Here is a 19526-nt window from a genome sequence, read left to right on the forward strand (position 1 = left end):
CAATTAATTTTGCGGAAACGCGGCGATTTTGCCGCCATTGACTTGCATTAGAACGCGCCAATTCCGCAAGACAGCATTTGTACTTGCGTAATTGGTGCGTTCTAATGTGCGGATGGTACCCGAGTGTGGAGGAGAGGAGAGTCTCATCCACACCCAGGTACCATTAAAAAAGCTGTAAAAAAAGAATAAAATAAAAAATAAATGTATTCTTACCTTCTGTCGGCCCGCGCAGCGCTCCCGCTTGGTTCCCGGCACTTGCAGTGAGTTGTAGGACCTGCGGTGACGTCAGAGTCATGTGACGGGTCACGTGACGCTGACGTCGGCAGGTCTTTCAATTCAAAGTTGCCGGGAGAACGGAGTGAGCAGGACAGCGCGGGCCATCGGAGGTAAGTATATACACTCTCTCGGGTCACACTGTATAAATCCATGCTGTTTGCATGGATTTATATAGTGTGACCTAGTTATCAAGCACTTTCCAGGTGATGCTAACATCGCCTGGAAAGCGCTTGTCAATCTGCATGCGGAAACGCATGTGAATCTGCATGTGGATCCGCATGTATTCTGCAGGAAAAACGCATGCACAATCTGCATGCGTTTTTTCTGCCAGGGAGATGCAGAAATGATGCAGAAATTTTCTGCTTCATTTCTGCATCGTGTGCACATACCCTTAAGAATTTTTCTGACAAATTTTCAATGATGGGTCTAATTTTATATAACCTGTCATGTTCTGGGGCATTTCTGGGCAGGCATTGACTTGTCGTTAAAATGCCAAAACCGCATGAGCATTTCATAACGGGTCCTAGGAAGAATGACTGAAAACATAAGGGTGGCTTGAACAGGGTGGTTGGACCAGTAGGATCGAATGCTCGGTTTTTTAACAAGCCCCATGGCAAATGTAAGTCCTAAAAATTTTTTTATTTCCGGGACATTAGTTGGTGTCCATAAATTTGCCCTAGCATAGTAAGATCGGGGATTCTGGCTTATGAATTGGGATGCGTATAAATTTGTTTGCCCGACAATATGCTCTAGCAAGCTGTCTGTAAAAAACAAATTAAAAAAATGAATTGGTCCAAAATCTTCCACCTCCACATTTATACCAGGAATGGCGTTGAAATCAGGGCTGAATGGAGCAGCCGAATCTGAAGCCTCCCATCTGGGAAATGCTAGATCATGTGGCAACGCCCCTTGTACACTGGCGTGCGCCAATTCACTAGTAGCAGGGACAGCGCTTGTACTGGGCAGTGTTCCCTGATTTGGAGACGTTTCTCCAGTAGCGCTATTTGCCCCTATTGCTGTACTGGTCCTTGGGCTTGAGGATGGACCAGAATCACTGCTCATTTCTGAGCTCTCAGTGTCGCCGCTACTAAAGCCCTCAAAATCCATATCTCCATCTGAGATTGCGCTGTCATCAGTGTCAGAACACAGCAGGGCATACACCTCCTCTGCGGTATAAGTCTGACGGGCCATTTTATTTTTAGATTTTTTGACTTGACTGACGGGACGGGACTGACTGACGGGACGGGACTGACTGACGGGACGGGACTGACTGACGGGACGGGACTGACTGACGGGACGGGACTGACTGACGGGACGGGACTGACTGACGGGACGGGACTGACTGACGGGACGGGACTGACGGGACGGGACGGGACTGACGGGACGGGACGGGACTGACTGACGGGACGGGACTGACTGACGGGACGGGACTGACTGACGGGACGGGACTGACAGGACTGACTAACCCTAACTCTTACTTTCTTTTTTATGTTATTTTTTTACTTTTACAGTGGCAAGGCTGACACAGCTCTTGTCACACTGTTTCTCCTCTGCTCTCTCACTGAGATCGGAGGAGAAACAGTGTATTTATCAGGCAGATCGCCCGGGAAAGTTTGTTGCTAAAACAAACTTCCCTGGTGATCTCTCTGATTGGCTGGTGTGACGCTGACATCATCGAGACCTGAGCCAATCAGGTCTCGATGATGTCAGAGGTCACAGCACCGGGATCCCCGCCGCTCCTGAGGTATGTGGGGGGTCCCGATCGCCGACCACCAGCTGTCACTATCTTTTAAATGCCGCGATCGCTATGGATCGCGGCATCTAGAAGATAGGAACAGGTTAACATCATGGGGACCTGATCCATTCAGGTCCCCATGATGCCACATGTCAGAGCTATCGCTCTGAACCGGTACCGCAGCGCTAGCAGGACCCTGGGGGTCCTGAGCGCTGCGGGACCACCCACCGTTTTTAAACGTCGGCGCTGCACAGAGCCCGGGCAGCGCCGACGTTTATGTACAGTGGGCGGTCCTGAAATGAGATATATTACAGGGAGATGCTGCCGCAGCCAGATTTGGTATTTATGATGACTTTTTTCCTATCATTTTATAAAGAGGTGTATTTGTTAGTGGCACCATCTGTGAATAATATTATATATATTACAGTACAGGCCAAAAGTTTGGACACACCTTCTCATTTAAAGATTTTTCTGTATTTTCATGACTATGAAAATTGTACATTCACACTGAAGGCATCAAAACTATGAATTAACACATGTGGAATTATATACTTAACAAAAAAGTGTGAAACAACTGAAAATATGTCTTATATTCTAGGTTCCTCAAAGTAGCCACCTTTTGCTTTGATGACTGCTTTGCACACTCTTGGCATTCTCTTGATGAGCTTCAAGAGGTAGTCACCGGAAATGGTTTTCACTTCACAGGTGTGCCCTGTCAGGTTTAATAAGTGGGATTTCTTGGCTTATAAATGGGGTTGGGGCCATCAGTTGTGTTGTGCAGAAATCTGGTGGATACACAGCTGATAGTCCTACTAAATAGACTGTTAGCTGCTTTTTTCTTGCCATAATACAAATTCTAAGTAAAGAAAAACGAGTGGCCATCATTACTTTAAGAAATGAAGGTCAGTCAGTCCGAAAAATTGGGAAAACTTTGAAAGTGTCCCCAAGTGCAGTTGCAAAAACCATCAAGTTCTACAAAGAAACTGGCTCACATGAGGACCTCCCCAAGAAAGGAAGACCAAGAGTCACCTCTACTTCTGAGGATAAGTTTATCCGAGTCACCAACCTCAGAAATCGCAGGTTAACAGCAGCTCAGATTAGAGACCAGGTCAATGCCACACAGAGTTCTAGCAGCAGACACATCTCTTCAACAACTGTTAAGAGGAGACTTTGTGCAGCAGGCCTTCATGGTAAAATAGCTGCTAGGAAACCACTGCTAAGGAGAGGCAACAAGCAGAAGAGACTTGTTTGGGCTAAAGAACACAAGGAATGGACATTAGACCAGTGGAAATCTGTGCTTTGGTCTGATGAGTCCAAATTTGAGATCTTTGGTTCCAACCACCGTGTCTTTGTGCGACGCAGAAAAGGTGAACGGATGGACTCTACATGCCTGGTTCCCACCGTGAAGCATGGAGGAGGAGGTGTGATGGTGTGGGGGGGCTTTGCTGGTGACACTGTTAGGGATTTAGTCAAAATTGAAGGCATACTGAACCAGCATGGCTACCACAGCATCTTGCAGCGGCATGCTATTCCATCCAGTTTGCGTTTAGTTGGACCATCATTTATTTTTCAACAGGACAATGACTCCAAACACACCTCCAGGCTGTGTAAGGGCTATTTGACCAAGAAGGAGAGTGATGGGGTGCTACGTCAGATGACCTGGCCTCCACAGTCACCAGACCTGAACCCAATCGAGATGGTTTGGGGTGAGCTGGACCGCAGAGTGAAGGCAAAAGGGCCAACAAGTGCTAAGCATCTCTGGGAACTCCTTCAAGATTGTTGGAAGACCATTTCCAGTGACTACCTCTTGATGCTCATCAAGAGAATGCCAAGAGTGTGCAAAGCAGTCATCAAAGCAAAAGGTGGCCACTTTGAAGAACCTAGAATATAAGACATATTTTCAGTTGTTTCACACTTTTTTGTTAAGTATATAATTCCACATGTGATAATTCATAGTTTTGATGCCTTCAGTGTGAATGTACAATTTTCATAGTCATGAAAATACAGAAAAATCTTTAAATGAGAAGGTGTGTCCAAACTTTTGGTCGGTACTGTATATATAACTCATTTTATTAGCTGTTTAGGGGGCGGTATATCACCAAAATAACAATTTTGCCATTAATTTTCCATTGTAAATGTAACATTATTCATTCTGCTGCATAAAGAAAGTTTATTCTGTAGGTCAGAGTGATCAGTGCTCCCAAATGTACATTTCATTTTTTAATACTTTTCTACAATAGAGTTAAAAAAAAAATGCTCGTAACTAAGCGAGGTCTGTCCCAGCAGTGGCAGCTCCATATCTCCTGACATCGGTCGTCTCTGGGATGTACAAGTACGTCCTAACATAGTCAGTTACATCCCACCCCGATGTATGTGTACATCCTAACAGTCAGTTACATCCCACCGGGACGTCCCATGTACGCCCTGACACAGTCAGTTACATCCCACCGGGACGTCCCATGTACGCCCTGACACAGTCAGTTACATCCCACCGGGACGTCCCATGTACGCCCTGACACAGTCAGTTACATCCCACCGGGACGTCCCATGTACGCCCTGACACAGTCAGTTACATCCCACCGGGACGTCCCATGTACGCCCTGACACAGTCAGTTACATCCCACCGGGACGTCCCATGTACGCCCTGACACAGTCAGTTACATCCCACCGGGACGTCCCATGTACGCCCTGACACAGTCAGTTACATCCCACCGGGACGTCCCATGTACGCCCTGACACAGTCAGTTACATCCCACCGGGACGTCCCATGTACGCCCTGACACAGTCAGTTACATCCCACCGGGACGTCCCATGTACGCCCTGACACAGTCAGTTACATCCCACCGGGACGTCCCATGTACGCCCTGACACAGTCAGTTACATCCCACCGGGACGTCCCATGTACGCCCTGACACAGTCAGTTACATCCCACCGGGACGTCCCATGTACGCCCTGACACAGTCAGTTACATCCCACCGGGACGTCCCATGTACGCCCTGACACAGTCAGTTACATCCCACCGGGACGTCCCATGTACGCCCTGACACAGTCAGTTACATCCCACCGGGACGTCCCATGTACGCCCTGACACAGTCAGTTACATCCCACCGGGACGTCCCATGTACGCCCTGACACAGTCAGTTACATCCCACCGGGACGTCCCATGTACGCCCTGACACAGTCAGTTACATCCCACCGGGACGTCCCATGTACGCCCTGACACAGTCAGTTACATCCCACCGGGACGTCCCATGTACGCCCTGACACAGTCAGTTACATCCCACCGGGACGTCCCATGTACGCCCTGACACAGTCAGTTACATCCCACCGGGACGTCCCATGTACGCCCTGACACAGTCAGTTACATCCCACCGGGACGTCCCATGTACGCCCTGACACAGTCAGTTACATCCCACCGGGACGTCCCATGTACGCCCTGACACAGTCAGTTACATCCCACCGGGACGTCCCATGTACGCCCTGACACAGTCAGTTACATCCCACCGGGACGTCCCATGTACGCCCTGACACAGTCAGTTACATCCCACCGGGACGTCCCATGTACGCCCTGACACAGTCAGTTACATCCCACCGGGACGTCCCATGTACGCCCTGACACAGTCAGTTACATCCCACCGGGACGTCCCATGTACGCCCTGACACAGTCAGTTACATCCCACCGGGACGTCCCATGTACGCCCTGACACAGTCAGTTACATCCCACCGGGACGTCCCATGTACGCCCTGACACAGTCAGTTACATCCCACCGGGACGTCCCATGTACGCCCTGACACAGTCAGTTACATCCCACCGGGACGTCCCATGTACGCCCTGACACAGTCAGTTACATCCCACCGGGACGTCCCATGTACGCCCTGACACAGTCAGTTACATCCCACCGGGACGTCCCATGTACGCCCTGACACAGTCAGTTACATCCCACCGGGACGTCCCATGTACGCCCTGACACAGTCAGTTACATCCCACCGGGACGTCCCATGTACGCCCTGACACAGTCAGTTACATCCCACCGGGACGTCCCATGTACGCCCTGACACAGTCAGTTACATCCCACCGGGACGTCCCATGTACGCCCTGACACAGTCAGTTACATCCCACCGGGACGTCCCATGTACGCCCTGACACAGTCAGTTACATCCCACCGGGACGTCCCATGTACGCCCTGACACAGTCAGTTACATCCCACCGGGACGTCCCATGTACGCCCTGACACAGTCAGTTACATCCCACCGGGACGTCCCATGTACGCCCTGACACAGTCAGTTACATCCCACCGGGACGTCCCATGTACGCCCTGACACAGTCAGTTACATCCCACCGGGACGTCCCATGTACGCCCTGACACAGTCAGTTACATCCCACCGGGACGTCCCATGTACGCCCTGACACAGTCAGTTACATCCCACCGGGACGTCCCATGTACGCCCTGACACAGTCAGTTACATCCCACCGGGACGTCCCATGTACGCCCTGACACAGTCAGTTACATCCCACCGGGACGTCCCATGTACGCCCTGACACAGTCAGTTACATCCCACCGGGACGTCCCATGTACGCCCTGACACAGTCAGTTACATCCCACCGGGACGTCCCATGTACGCCCTGACACAGTCAGTTACATCCCACCGGGACGTCCCATGTACGCCCTGACACAGTCAGTTACATCCCACCGGGACGTCCCATGTACGCCCTGACACAGTCAGTTACATCCCACCGGGACGTCCCATGTACGCCCTGACACAGTCAGTTACATCCCACCGGGACGTCCCATGTACGCCCTGACACAGTCAGTTACATCCCACCGGGACGTCCCATGTACGCCCTGACACAGTCAGTTACATCCCACCGGGACGTCCCATGTACGCCCTGACACAGTCAGTTACATCCCACCGGGACGTCCCATGTACGCCCTGACACAGTCAGTTACATCCCACCGGGACGTCCCATGTACGCCCTGACACAGTCAGTTACATCCCACCGGGACGTCCCATGTACGCCCTGACACAGTCAGTTACATCCCACCGGGACGTCCCATGTACGCCCTGACACAGTCAGTTACATCCCACCGGGACGTCCCATGTACGCCCTGACACAGTCAGTTACATCCCACCGGGACGTCCCATGTACGCCCTGACACAGTCAGTTACATCCCACCGGGACGTCCCATGTACGCCCTGACACAGTCAGTTACATCCCACCGGGACGTCCCATGTACGCCCTGACACAGTCAGTTACATCCCACCGGGACGTCCCATGTACGCCCTGACACAGTCAGTTACATCCCACCGGGACGTCCCATGTACGCCCTGACACAGTCAGTTACATCCCACCGGGACGTCCCATGTACGCCCTGACACAGTCAGTTACATCCCACCGGGACGTCCCATGTACGCCCTGACACAGTCAGTTACATCCCACCGGGACGTCCCATGTACGCCCTGACACAGTCAGTTACATCCCACCGGGACGTCCCATGTACGCCCTGACACAGTCAGTTACATCCCACCGGGACGTCCCATGTACGCCCTGACACAGTCAGTTACATCCCACCGGGACGTCCCATGTACGCCCTGACACAGTCAGTTACATCCCACCGGGACGTCCCATGTACGCCCTGACACAGTCAGTTACATCCCACCGGGACGTCCCATGTACGCCCTGACACAGTCAGTTACATCCCACCGGGACGTCCATGTACGCTCTATTGCAGGAAGGTGTTAGTATTTTCACCTTTAGTTTCATAGAACAGTTGATTTTCATGTCGTCTCTGTTCAGTGGTTGTGAAAGTTTCCTAACGCTCACTCTGTATCTAGGTATGGGGAAATAGTCAATATTAACCTCGTCCGTGATAAAGTGACCGGCCGCTCCCGTGGGTTCTGCTTTCTGTGCTATGAAGACCAGAGGAGTACAGTGCTGGCTGTGGATAACTTTAATGGCATCAAGGTGAGTGGGATATAGGGACACTGACACGCTGCATTTGCTTCCATGGCATCCTATTCTAATAGGCATCGATATGGACTTGGTCTCCCTTTTACAGCTACAGCGGCTTCCACTCTTCTGGGAGTTTTTTCCCATTTGGTCAGACGCTGATGTGAGAGGAGGCCGGGCTCGCAATCTGTGGTCTAGCTCATCCCAGAGGAGTTAGATGGAGTCAAGTTCTTCCACACCAAACTCCCAACCAAGGCTTTATGGACCTTGCTTTCTGCAGTGGGGAACAGAAAAGGGCCTTCCCCAACCTTTTCCTGTAAAGACAATTGTGTGCTTGTAACTTAAGTGTATTGGTACGCGGAAGCATTAAGATTTCCCTTCACTAGTTCATAGTATTATCCCTCCGCTACCAAACTGTACAGCAGCACAATGCAGTCAGGAGGGTAACGTTCTCCTGGAATCGCCAAACCTAGAGTCGTCCATCAGGTGACAGAGGAGCATGACTCCACAGAACAGGTCTCCTCCAGAGTCCAGTGGTGGCGGCTTTACACTACGGCATCCGAAGCTCGGCATTGTGCTTGGTGATGTACGGCTGCATGCAGCTGCTCGGCCAAGGAAACCCATGTCATGAGATTCACAGTAGTGGTGCTGATGTCAATACCACAAGAGGTTTGGACTTTGCAGTTATGGAGTTAGCCAGGTGCAGCCCTCGCTCCTCAGCGACTCCACTATGTAACTTTGCTCTCCACTGTGTTGATGACTTGCTGACATTTCTAATCACTAATGAGGGAAGAAATGTAATGAACTGACTTGTTACACCAGTGGCTCCTGTCCCTGAACTACACAGGTACCAGTCACCTCTTATTCTCCATTCTGTAACACCTTAGTAAAGGCAGACTGTATCGCTGGGGCTGGATCTCACACACCGGTGGCAACAGCATTGAAAAACCTGAATTCAATGTTTAAAAAGGAGTGTCAGTATTTTATACCATGTATGTATGTATAATATATATAGAATTTTTTCTTTTCTGATAGCTGAGAGGGCGAACAATCCGTGTGGATCATGTCTCCAATTATCGGCCACCTAAAGACGGTGAAGATATTGATGAAGTGACACAACAATTGAGGGAAAGCGGCTGTGGTGCCAGGACTCCTTCCCCATCTGCATCAGAGGAAGAGACAGAAGAACTGCAGAGGCCGAAGAAAGGTATCTCTGTTCCTTTGATTGTCGGGGAGCTTTGATGACAAAGGTCTATCCCAACTAGATAGTTATGGTAGAAGCAGGATTATATTGAAAGTAATTGCTATTTTAATTATTTTTCATTATTTAATAATACATATGAAAATAACAAACGTTGTAATATATCTTATCAGAGAAATCTGCTTCTTCTTCCTTCTCAACTCAGTCTCAATTCAGGGGTAAGAACTGGATTCAGTACATGCAGACTCTCCCATCACTGAGATAAGAGATGACAGTTGGTGCTTCTACAATTCTATGGAGGTGGGAGGAGCTAGAGGTAGACACAGACATTCTGCTGCAAGTTCTCCTGAGGTGGGAGGAGCTAGGGGCAGACAGACATTCTGCTGCAAGTTCTCATGAGGTGGGAGGAGCTAGAGGTAGACAGACATTCTGCTGCAAGTTCTCATGAGGTGGGAGGAGCTAGAGGCAGACACAGACATTCTGCTACAAGTTCTCCTGAGGTGGGAGGAGCTAGGGGTAGACACAGACATTCTGCAGCAAGTTCTCCTGAGGTGGGAGAAGCTAGAGGCAGACACATTCTGCTGCAAGTTCTCCTGAGGTGGAAGGAGCTAGAGGCAGACACAGACATTCTGCTGCAAGTTCTCCTGAGGTGGGAGGAGCTAGGGGCAGACAGACATTCTGCTGCAAGTTCTCATGAGGTGGGAGGAGCTAGAGGCAGACATTCTGCAGCAAGTTCTCCTGAGGTGGGAGGAGCTAGAGGCTGACACAGACATTCTGCTGCAAGTTCTCCTGAGGTGGGAGGAGCTAGAGGCAGACACAGACATTCTGCAGCAAGTTCTCCTGAGGTGGGAGGAGCTAGAGGCAGACACAGACATTCTGCTGCAAGTTCTCCTGAGGTGGGAGGAGCTAGAGGCAGACACAGACATTCTGCTGCAAGTTCTCCTGAGGTGGGAGGAGCTAGAGGCAGACAGACATTCTGCTGCAAGTTCTCCTGAGGTGGGAGGAGCTAGAGGCAGACAGACATTCTGCAGCAAGTTCTCCTTAGATGGGAGGAGCTAGAGGCAGACAGACATTCTCCTACAAGTTCTCCTGAGGTGGGAGGAGCTAGAGGCAGACACAGACATTCTGCAGCAAGTTCTCCTGAGATGGGAGGAGCTAGAGGCAGACAGACATTCTCCTACAAGTTCTCCTGAGGTGGGAGGAGCTAGAGGCAGACAGACATTCTCCTACAAGTTCTCCTGAGGTGGGAGGAGCTAGAGGCAGACAGACATTCTCCTACAAGTTCTCCTGAGGTGGGAGGAGCTAGAGGCAGACAGACATTCTCCTACAAGTTCTCCTGAGGTGGGAGGAGCTAGAGGCAGACAGACATTCTGCTGCAAGTTCTCCTGAGGTGGGAGGAGCTAGAGGCAGACACAGACATTCTGCTGCAAGTTCTCCTGAGGTGGGAGGAGCTAGAGGCAGACACAGACATTCTGCTGCAAGTTCTCCTGAGGTGGGAGGAGCTAGAGGCAGACACAGACATTCTGCAGCAAGTTCTCCTTAGATGGGAGGAGCTAGAGGCAGACAGACATTCTCCTACAAGTTCTCCTGAGGTGGGAGGAGCTAGAGGCAGACAGACATTCTCCTACAAGTTCTCCTGAGGTGGGAGGAGCTAGAGGCAGACAGACATTCTCCTACAAGTTCTCCTGAGGTGGGAGGAGCTAGAGGCAGACACAGACATTCTGCAGCAAGTTCTCCTGAAATCGACAGTTAGTTCTTCATGTAACGAGCATCAAATGTCCTCTCCTATCTAAGTAATGGGAAAATCTATGTTCACTACAGACATATTACCTGTGAATTGAGACTTTTGAGAATGAAAGATCAGTGCAGGAGAAAGCAGATTTCTCTAAAAAGATATATTACTAAGTTTCTTATGTTCAAGTTCACTATCAATTTAAGAAATAAAAATTAGAACAATGGTTTTAACGATGTACGAAGACAATCGTGTAGTCAAAGCGTTATAGCAGAAAGTGACAGGAAGGCCACGTTCACACGTTCAGTATTTTACATCAGTATTTGGTGGAACAAGTACTGAACATCAGACGTGGCCTTCCTGGCAGTCATCGTGCAGCATTTAAAGACACTATTTCTGCTATAATTTTTTTTTCTTATGTGTTTTGGAACATCACGCTGATCATGGTACTTCTAAAGAGGTCTATAGAATTACTTGCCTTAACCCCTTAACGACCTTGGGCTTTTCTATTTTTGCGTTTTCATTTTTTCCTCCCCTTCTTCCCAGAGCCATAGCATTTTTATTTTTCGTTCAATATGGCCATGTGAGGGCTTATTTTTTGCGGGACGAGTTGTACTTTTAAACACCATCACTGGTTTTACCATATCGTGTGCTGGAAAACGGGTAAAAAATTCCAAGTGCAGTGAAATTGTGAAAAAAAAATGCAATTCCACAGTTGTTTTTTTGGGTCCTTTTTTTAGCACGTTCACTGATTGCTAAAACTGACCTGCCACTATTATTCTCCAGGTCATTCCGAGTTCATAGATGCCAAACATGTATAGGTTCTTTTTTTATTTAAGTGGTGAAAAAAAAATCCAAAGTTTGATAAAAAAAAATAAAAATAAAAAAGGCGCCATTTTCTGAGACCCGTAGCGTCTCCATTTCTTAGGATCTGGGGCCAGGTGAGGGCTTATTTTTTGCGCGTCGGGCTGACTTTTTTATTGATACTATTTTGGGGTAGATCCGATGTTTTGATCACCCGTTATTGCATTTTATTGCAATGTTGCGGCGACCAAAAAAACATAATTCTGGCGTTTAGATTTTTTTTCTCGTTACGCCGTTTTCCGATCGGATTAATTCTTCTTTTATATTGATAGATCGGGCGATTCTGAGCGCGGCGGTACCAAATATGTGTATGCGTTTTTTTTTTAAATTATTCTATTATTGAATGGGGCAAAAGGGGGGGATTTAAACTTTTTATTTTTTTTTTATATTTTTAAAAACACTTTTTTTTTTTTTCACTTACTGCATGCTCCAATAGCCTCCATAGGAGACTAGAAGCAGCAGTTGTCTGATTGCTTCTACTGCATACAGGCGATGAGCGCTGGGTGGCGCTCATAGCAATTGAGACATGACAACCACAGGGGTCTGCTGCAGACCCTGGGTTGTCATGCCGAGCCATCACGTGACGGGGTCACCGACGGGCGGGGCCTAGGACGCGCTTCCCGGAAGCGCGAGTTAAATGCCGCTGTCAGATTGACAGCGGCATTTAACTAGTTAACAGTCACGGGTGGATTGCGAGTCCACCCGCGGCTGTTGTGGGCACATGTCAGCTGATTCTTACAGCTGACATGTGCCTGGTTCAGTGTGGGCTCACCGCCGGAGCCCCCGCTGAACCGTCCTTTCAGACCTGGTGCGTACTATTACTGACCAGGTCGGAAAGGGGTTAAAAAAAAAAATAGTCATGTTAGCTCACAAGTTTTTGTCATTTTTAGCCAATTATGAAATACACAAAAGGCTGACGAAATACATTAAGTAGCGGAAGGTAAATTCCAACAATTTAAAAATAAAAAAAGCTGCAAACTTTTGAGGGGAAAAAAAACACGTGTGCAAAGGCAGGCTTACAGGGGTTTCCCATAAATGACATTTATCAGCTGTTCACAGGATAGGTGGTACACCTCTGCCCACTGGGAGCCCCCAAACTCCTTTAAAAGTGCTGATTCTTGGCCTAAAATCTATAGGAGTACTTATCTGTATGTGGCTTATTAGTGACAGTAAATTAAGGGCCCAGTTCATAGCGTTCGGTGCCAGCCTGAATGACAGGAGTGCTGGACTAACATGCAGCTTTTTTTTAATGAATTCTGTCGAAAACTTTGATTCAGGCCCAAAAAGTGTTAACATTTAGCCCCAGGATCAACCACCACCTTCTCTGACCAATTCACCATCTGGCTGCTTTATTTCCTTTCCACTCACATCCCCACTATCCTCATGGGCGACTTCAACATCCCCTTTGACACTTTCCACTCATTTGTCTCTAAGCTTCTATCCCTCACTTCCTCCTTCAGCCTTACTTAGTGGTCTTCCGCAGCCACCCACAAAGACGACCACACACTGGACCTCATTTTCACCCGCCTCTGTTCCCTATCCAACTTCTCTAACTCTCCTCTCCCTCTTTCTGACCACAACTTACTCACATTCTCTCCCCTCTCCAGATCCACAATCCCCACTCCACAAACTTGCATACCCTTGCAGAAATCTCAAACACCTTGACCTACACTCACTCTCTGAATCCCTTCTCCCTCTTACAGACATTAGGTCCTTACATGATGATGCTGCTGCTGCTTTGTGTAACACCACAACAGCTGCAGCTCTCAATTCAGTCGCCCCCCTCACACATACCAAAGCTCGCACAATCAACAGACAACCCTGGCACACCAGCCTAACTAAAGAACTGCGCTGGGCCTCCAGGGTTGCTGAGCGTGGATGGAAAAGGTCCCACTCCAATGAGCACTTCATTGCATTCAAACAGTCCCTCACTACTTTCAAGTCCACATTCACTGCAGCAAAACAAACACTTCTCATCTCTCATATCCTCCTTGTCTCACAACCCTAAACAACTATTCAACACCTTCAATTCTCTCCTCCGTCTCCCAGCACCTCCTCCCTCTCCTCTTATTTCAGCTGAAGACTTTGCCTCATTCTTCAAGCAGAAGATTGACACCATCAGACAAAGCTTTTGCCTAAAGTCCCCACAGCCCCTCCCCACACCTACTCAACCCTCCTCCAAAACCAGCTTCTCCACCATTACGGAAGATCAACTTTCCTCTTTACTCTCCAAATCACACCTCACCTCCTGTGAACTTGACCCAATCCTGTCCCACCTCATCCCTAACCTTACCACAGTCTTCATCTCAACCCTAACCCTCCTCTTCAGCCTGTCACTAACAACTGGTGTCTTCCCCTCATGCTTCAAACATGCCTCAATCACACCCATCCTCAAAAAGTCCTCCCTTGACCCATCCTCTCTGTCTAGCTATCGCCCCATATCACTTCTCCCTTATGCCTCAAAACTACTGGAACAACATGTCCACTCTGAGCTGTCCTCCCACCTCTCCTCCTGCTCCCTCTTTGACCACTTACAATCTGGCTTCCGACCGCATCACTCCACTGAAACTGCCCTGACTAAAGTTATCAATGACATACTAACCACCAAATCCAAGCGACACTATTCTGTCCTTCTCCTCCTAGACCTGTCCTCTGCCTTTGACACAGTGTACCATTCCCTCTTACTACAGACTCTCTCATCATCACAGACTTGGCCCTATCTTGGATCTCTTCATACCTAACAGACAGGACATTCAGTGTCTCTCACTCACAGACCACCTCCCCATCTCACCCCCTATCTGTCGGTGTCCCCCAGGATTCAGTTCTCGGACCTCTGCTCTTCTCCATCTACACCTTAGGCTTGGGACAGCTCATAGAGTCTCATAGCTTTCATTATCACCTCTATGCTGATGACACACAGATCTACCTCTCTGGACCCGATATCTCCTCCTTACTAACCAAAATCCCACAATGTCAGTCCGCTATCTCATCCTTCTCTGCTAGATTTGTAAAACTTAACATGGACAAAACTGAATTCATCATCTTTCCACCATCTCATTCATACCCCCCAACTGACCTATCCATCAAAGACCATGGCTGCTCTCGCTCTTCCCAGTCCCGCAAGCTCGCTGCCTCGGGCAACCCTGGACTCTAACTTCTCCTTCAAACCACATATTCATAGAATCATAGAATGGTAGAGTTGGAGGGGACCTCCTGGGTCATCTGGTCCAACCCCCGGCTCAAAGCAGGATTCACTAAATCATCTCAGACAGATGTCTGTCCAGCCTCTGTTTGAAGACGTCTATTGAAGGGGAACTGACCACCTCTCGTGGCAGCCTGTTCCACTCATTAATCACCCTAACTGTCAAAAAGTTTTTTCTAATATCTAATCTGTGTCTCCTCCCATTCAGTTTCATCCCATTGCTTCTAGTCTTTCCTTGTGCAAATGAGAATAAAGATGATCCTTCTACAATGTGACAGCCCTTGAGATATTTGTAGACCGCTATTAAGTCTCCTCTCAGTCTTCTTTTTTGCAAGCTAAACATTCCCAAATCCTGTAACCGTTCCTGATAGGACATGGTTTGCAGACCGGTCACCATTCTGGTCGCTCTTCCCTGAACTTTCTCCAGTTTGTCGGTCTTTTTTAAAATGTGGTGCCCAAAACTGGACGCAGTATTCCAGAAGAGGTCTGACCAAAGAGGAGTAAAGACCGATAATGACTTCACGTGATCTAGACTGTATGCTTCTGTTAATACATCCCAGAATTGTATTTGCCTTTTTTGCTGCTGCATCACACTGTTGACTCATGTTCAGTCTATGATCTATTAGTATACCTACTGTATTTGCCTGTGTATAAGACGACTGGGCGTATAAGACGATCCCCCCCAACATTTCCACTCAAAATATAGTTTGTTATATACTCACCCCCTCCCATATAATGCCCCATGCAGGATGTCACCCCCCATATAATGCCCCATGCCTCCATACATTAAAAAAAAAAAAAATCCAATACTCACCTCACCTGCTGCCACTGCTCTGGTCTGGACTCAAGCGTCACCAGCGTCTTCCCGCTCTGCGCTGCCTGTGACGGCTCAGGGGAGGGCACGGTGGAAAGACGTCACCGCACCCTCTGACCTGAGACATCACAGGGAGCGCAGAGCAGGAAGACAGCGGATCTGCGGAGGCACGGGGAGAGGTAAGTATCCGGCTGCCGGGGCCCTGAGCAAGTGGCGGAGAAGGGCGGGCGCTGACACCGCTCTCCTCTGCCCATAGCCCAGCGGGGTGCCCGACCGCAAGTGGGCCCCCCCGCCCGCTCAGGGCCCCGGCATCAACCCGTCGCATCTCAACTGAAGTGCACCCGGCGTATAAGACGACCCACCCCCCACACACACTTGGAGGCATGTTTTTCAGGGCAAAAAAGTCATCTTATACGGCGGCAAATACGGTAAGTCTTTTTCACATGTACTGTTGCTTAGCTCTATTCCTCCCATTCTGTATATGCTTTTTTCATTTTTATTGCCCAGATGTAGGACTTTGCTTTTTTCCCTGTTAAAAACCATTCTGTTGGTTGCTGCCCACTGCTCCAGTTTATTTAGGTCTTTTTGAATCCTCTCTCTCTCTTCTCTAGTATTAGCTATCCCTCCTAGCTTTGTGTCATCAGCTAATTTAATTAGTTTACCCTCAATTCCTTCATCTAAATCATTGATAAAGATGTTGAACAATACAGGTCCCAGGACAGAGCCCTGTGGTACCCCACTTGAGACATTCATCCAGCTGGATGTGAAGCCATTTACAACCACTCTGAGTCCGATCACTAAGCCAGTTATGAATCCACCTAACAGTTGCCTTGTCCATTCCATACTTGGTCATTTTTTCAATAAGGATGGTGTGAGATACTTTATCAAATGCTTTGCTGAAGTTAAGATATACTATATCTACATCCTTTCCCTGATCCACCCAGTCAGTGATTCTGTCATAGAAGGAAATTAAGTTAGTCTGACATGACTTGTTAGTTACAAACCCATGCTGACTGGTTAATCACTTCATTCTTATCCAGGTACTTACATACATGTTGTTTAATAATTTGTTCAAAGATCTTTCCTGGTATAGAAGTCAGACTCACCGGCCTATAGTTCCCTGGGTCCACCTTCTTCCCCTTTTTGAAGATAGGAACAACATTTGCTCTTCTCCAGTCTTCTGGGACTTCTCCTGTTCTCCAAGAATTTTCAAAGATTATGGAGAGTGGTTCTAAAATTTCTTCTACGATCTCCTTCAGTACTCTGGGGTGTAATTCATCTGGACCTGGAGACTTGAACTCATTTATGTTAGCTAAATATTCCCTCACAATGTCTCTGTTTACAGATAACCTGGATTTTTCTATTCCTTTAATAGGACAGTGAAGATCAGTTGATGTTACATTTTCTTTGAGAGAAAACAGATGCAAAATAGGAATTAAAAAGTTCGGCCTTCTCAACACCCTCTTACCATTTCACCATTTTCATCCTGTAAAAATCCTATAGCATCTTTGACTTTTCTTTTACTTTTGACATACCCCAAAATCCTTTTTTATTGCTTTTGACATCATTCAAGCCCTTTCCATTTCCTGCCGACTTCAACTTAAAAACATCTCCCGGATCCGCACATTCCTCAACCACGAATCTGTAAAAACACTAGTGCACGCCCTCATCATCTCCCGCCTCGATTACTGCAACCTCCTGCTCTGTGGCCTCCCCTCTAACACTCTCGCGCCCCTCCAATCTATCCTAAACTCTGGTGCCCGACTAATCAACCTGTCCCCCCGCTATTCCCCGGCCTCTCCTCTCTGTCAATCCCTTCACTGGCTCCCTATTGCCCAGAGACTCCAGTTCAAAACCCTAACCATAACATACAAAGCCATCCCCAACCTGTCTCCTCCATATATCTGTGACCTAGGCTCCCGGTACTTACCTGCACGCAACCTCCGATCCTCACAAGATCTCCTTCTCTACTCCCCTCTTATCTCCTCGTCCCACAATCACATACAAGATTTCTCCCGTGCTTCCGCCCTACTCTGGAACTCTCTACCCCAACACATCAGACTCTCGCCCACTGTGGAAACCTTCAAAAGAAACCTGAAGACCCACCTCTTCCGACAAGCCTACAACCTGCAGTAACCACCGCTCCACCATACCGCTGCACGACCAGCTCTACCCTCACCCATCCCTTGTAGACTGTGAGCCCTCGCGGGCAGGGTCCCCTCTCTTTCCGTACCAGTCGCCGTCACTTTTTTTTCTAGATTATTGTAATTGTTTTGTATGTATACCCCTATCACATGTAAAGCGCCATGGAATAAATGGTGCTATAATAATATACTGTAAACATAGCTTCATTTTTTGTGTCTTAACAGAGAAAAAGAAAAAGAGAAAAAAGACGAGCAAAGACCGTTCAACTGAAAGAAGCAGCGGAAAAGCCACCAAGGCAATTAAACAAGAACATGAGGATCCAGGGTATGAAAAATACAATACTAATCACCCGAATTCAAGGGATAATCGGAAAGATTCCCCAACTGAGCCCGCTTCAAAAAGTATTTCTAATCAGCCGCGTTACGAGTGGCAGAGTGCTCATCACAGCGGATCGGAGAGACATACGTTACCGGAAGACAGACACAGAGATAATGGACTAAAAAGACCAAAAGAACCTGAGAAGAGGGAACAGGACAAGAGAAGAAAGTGAATGATAGAAAACAGCAAGTTTAGAACTTTAAACCAATGATATAAACACCGGAACATTTTATAAACTTAGCTTTTTCGGAACAAGGAGGATATTTTTCCCCCGTAAATTATATATATATATATATATATATATATAAAAAAAAAAATACATTTTTATGTTTATGACTGCAGGCTGCTGAATAAATCAGTCGTCCATACTGATATCATTCAGAGCGGTGGTGACATTATTTGAGCACTGATTCTGGTAGCAATCTGTGCATCTTTCACCCGTGGTTCTACGGTTTGCGGATGGTTGCAACTTTAGTGTCGGTAAAACATTATTTTTTTACTGTATAAAAATTAAGAGGATGCTTCTTATATGAAATCTTTCTGGTCTTTGTTTCAGAATATTAAAAAACAAAATTAAAACAGTTTTCTTAATTCTACAAAACAATAACTCTTTATAATAAAAAAATGCCTTTAGTTATGTCTATAGATGGCTATTTTTTATTTTAATATTGCTAGTAAAAAAAAAACAAAAAAACTTAAATTCTAAATATAAGTAATCAGTGATGAAAAGGCTTATATTAATGGGCATATGCAAATTCTATGCTAATACAGTATGTCGCCGACATACCAAGCAGCGCTGCGTCACTCCACAGCACGGAAGTGACGCATCTGCTCTGAGGAGCGCGGCCTCGCTGCTCAGCGTTGTGCAGTGAGTGCACGCTGCTCCCGGGGACATAGTGCTGCTTTATTAGAAGACTTTTCCCTGCCTGTCTGCAGCTTCACAGTGATAAGTATATTATTACAGTCCCATCACACTTGCCTTTGCAAGGAAGTCTTGTAATAAAGCAGCGGTGTGTCCCGGGAGTAGGACACTTCAGTCTCTGGTGCAGCGGGATCGGTGAGAAGCCGTGCCACCCCCAAGACGGGAGCCCTCTTCCATTGAAAACTGGGTACAGAATACAAAGCCTTTAGATAGACGCTGACTTTTAAAGCTGTAAGTATTTCGCTAAAGTAAGTGAGTGCACACAGTCCTATTTTTTTTTAATATTACTACATTTTTGGGGATCGAT

The 19526-nt window shown here is 47.7% G+C and overlaps 1 protein-coding gene across 1 annotated transcript in view; it reads left to right on the forward strand.

Annotated features, from left to right (window-relative positions):
* Positions 1 to 18596, forward strand: part of RBMX2 (RNA binding motif protein X-linked 2) — a 28316-nt gene extending 9720 nt beyond the window's left edge. The window contains exons 4-6 of the mRNA XM_073639665.1: positions 7847 to 7976; positions 8997 to 9168; positions 18144 to 18596. Of these exons, the coding sequence (XP_073495766.1) occupies positions 7847 to 7976; positions 8997 to 9168; positions 18144 to 18469 (628 nt within the window). The 3' untranslated portion in view covers positions 18470 to 18596. The remainder of the gene's footprint in view (positions 1 to 7846; positions 7977 to 8996; positions 9169 to 18143) is intronic.
* Positions 18597 to 19526: the final 930 nt, after the last annotated feature.

The sequence above is a fragment of the Phyllobates terribilis genome, unplaced genomic scaffold (assembly GCF_046119375.1).
Source record: "Phyllobates terribilis strain yellow unplaced genomic scaffold, ASM4611937v1 Scaffold_7__3_contigs__length_470593459, whole genome shotgun sequence".
Taxonomy (NCBI): domain Eukaryota; kingdom Metazoa; phylum Chordata; class Amphibia; order Anura; family Dendrobatidae; genus Phyllobates; species Phyllobates terribilis.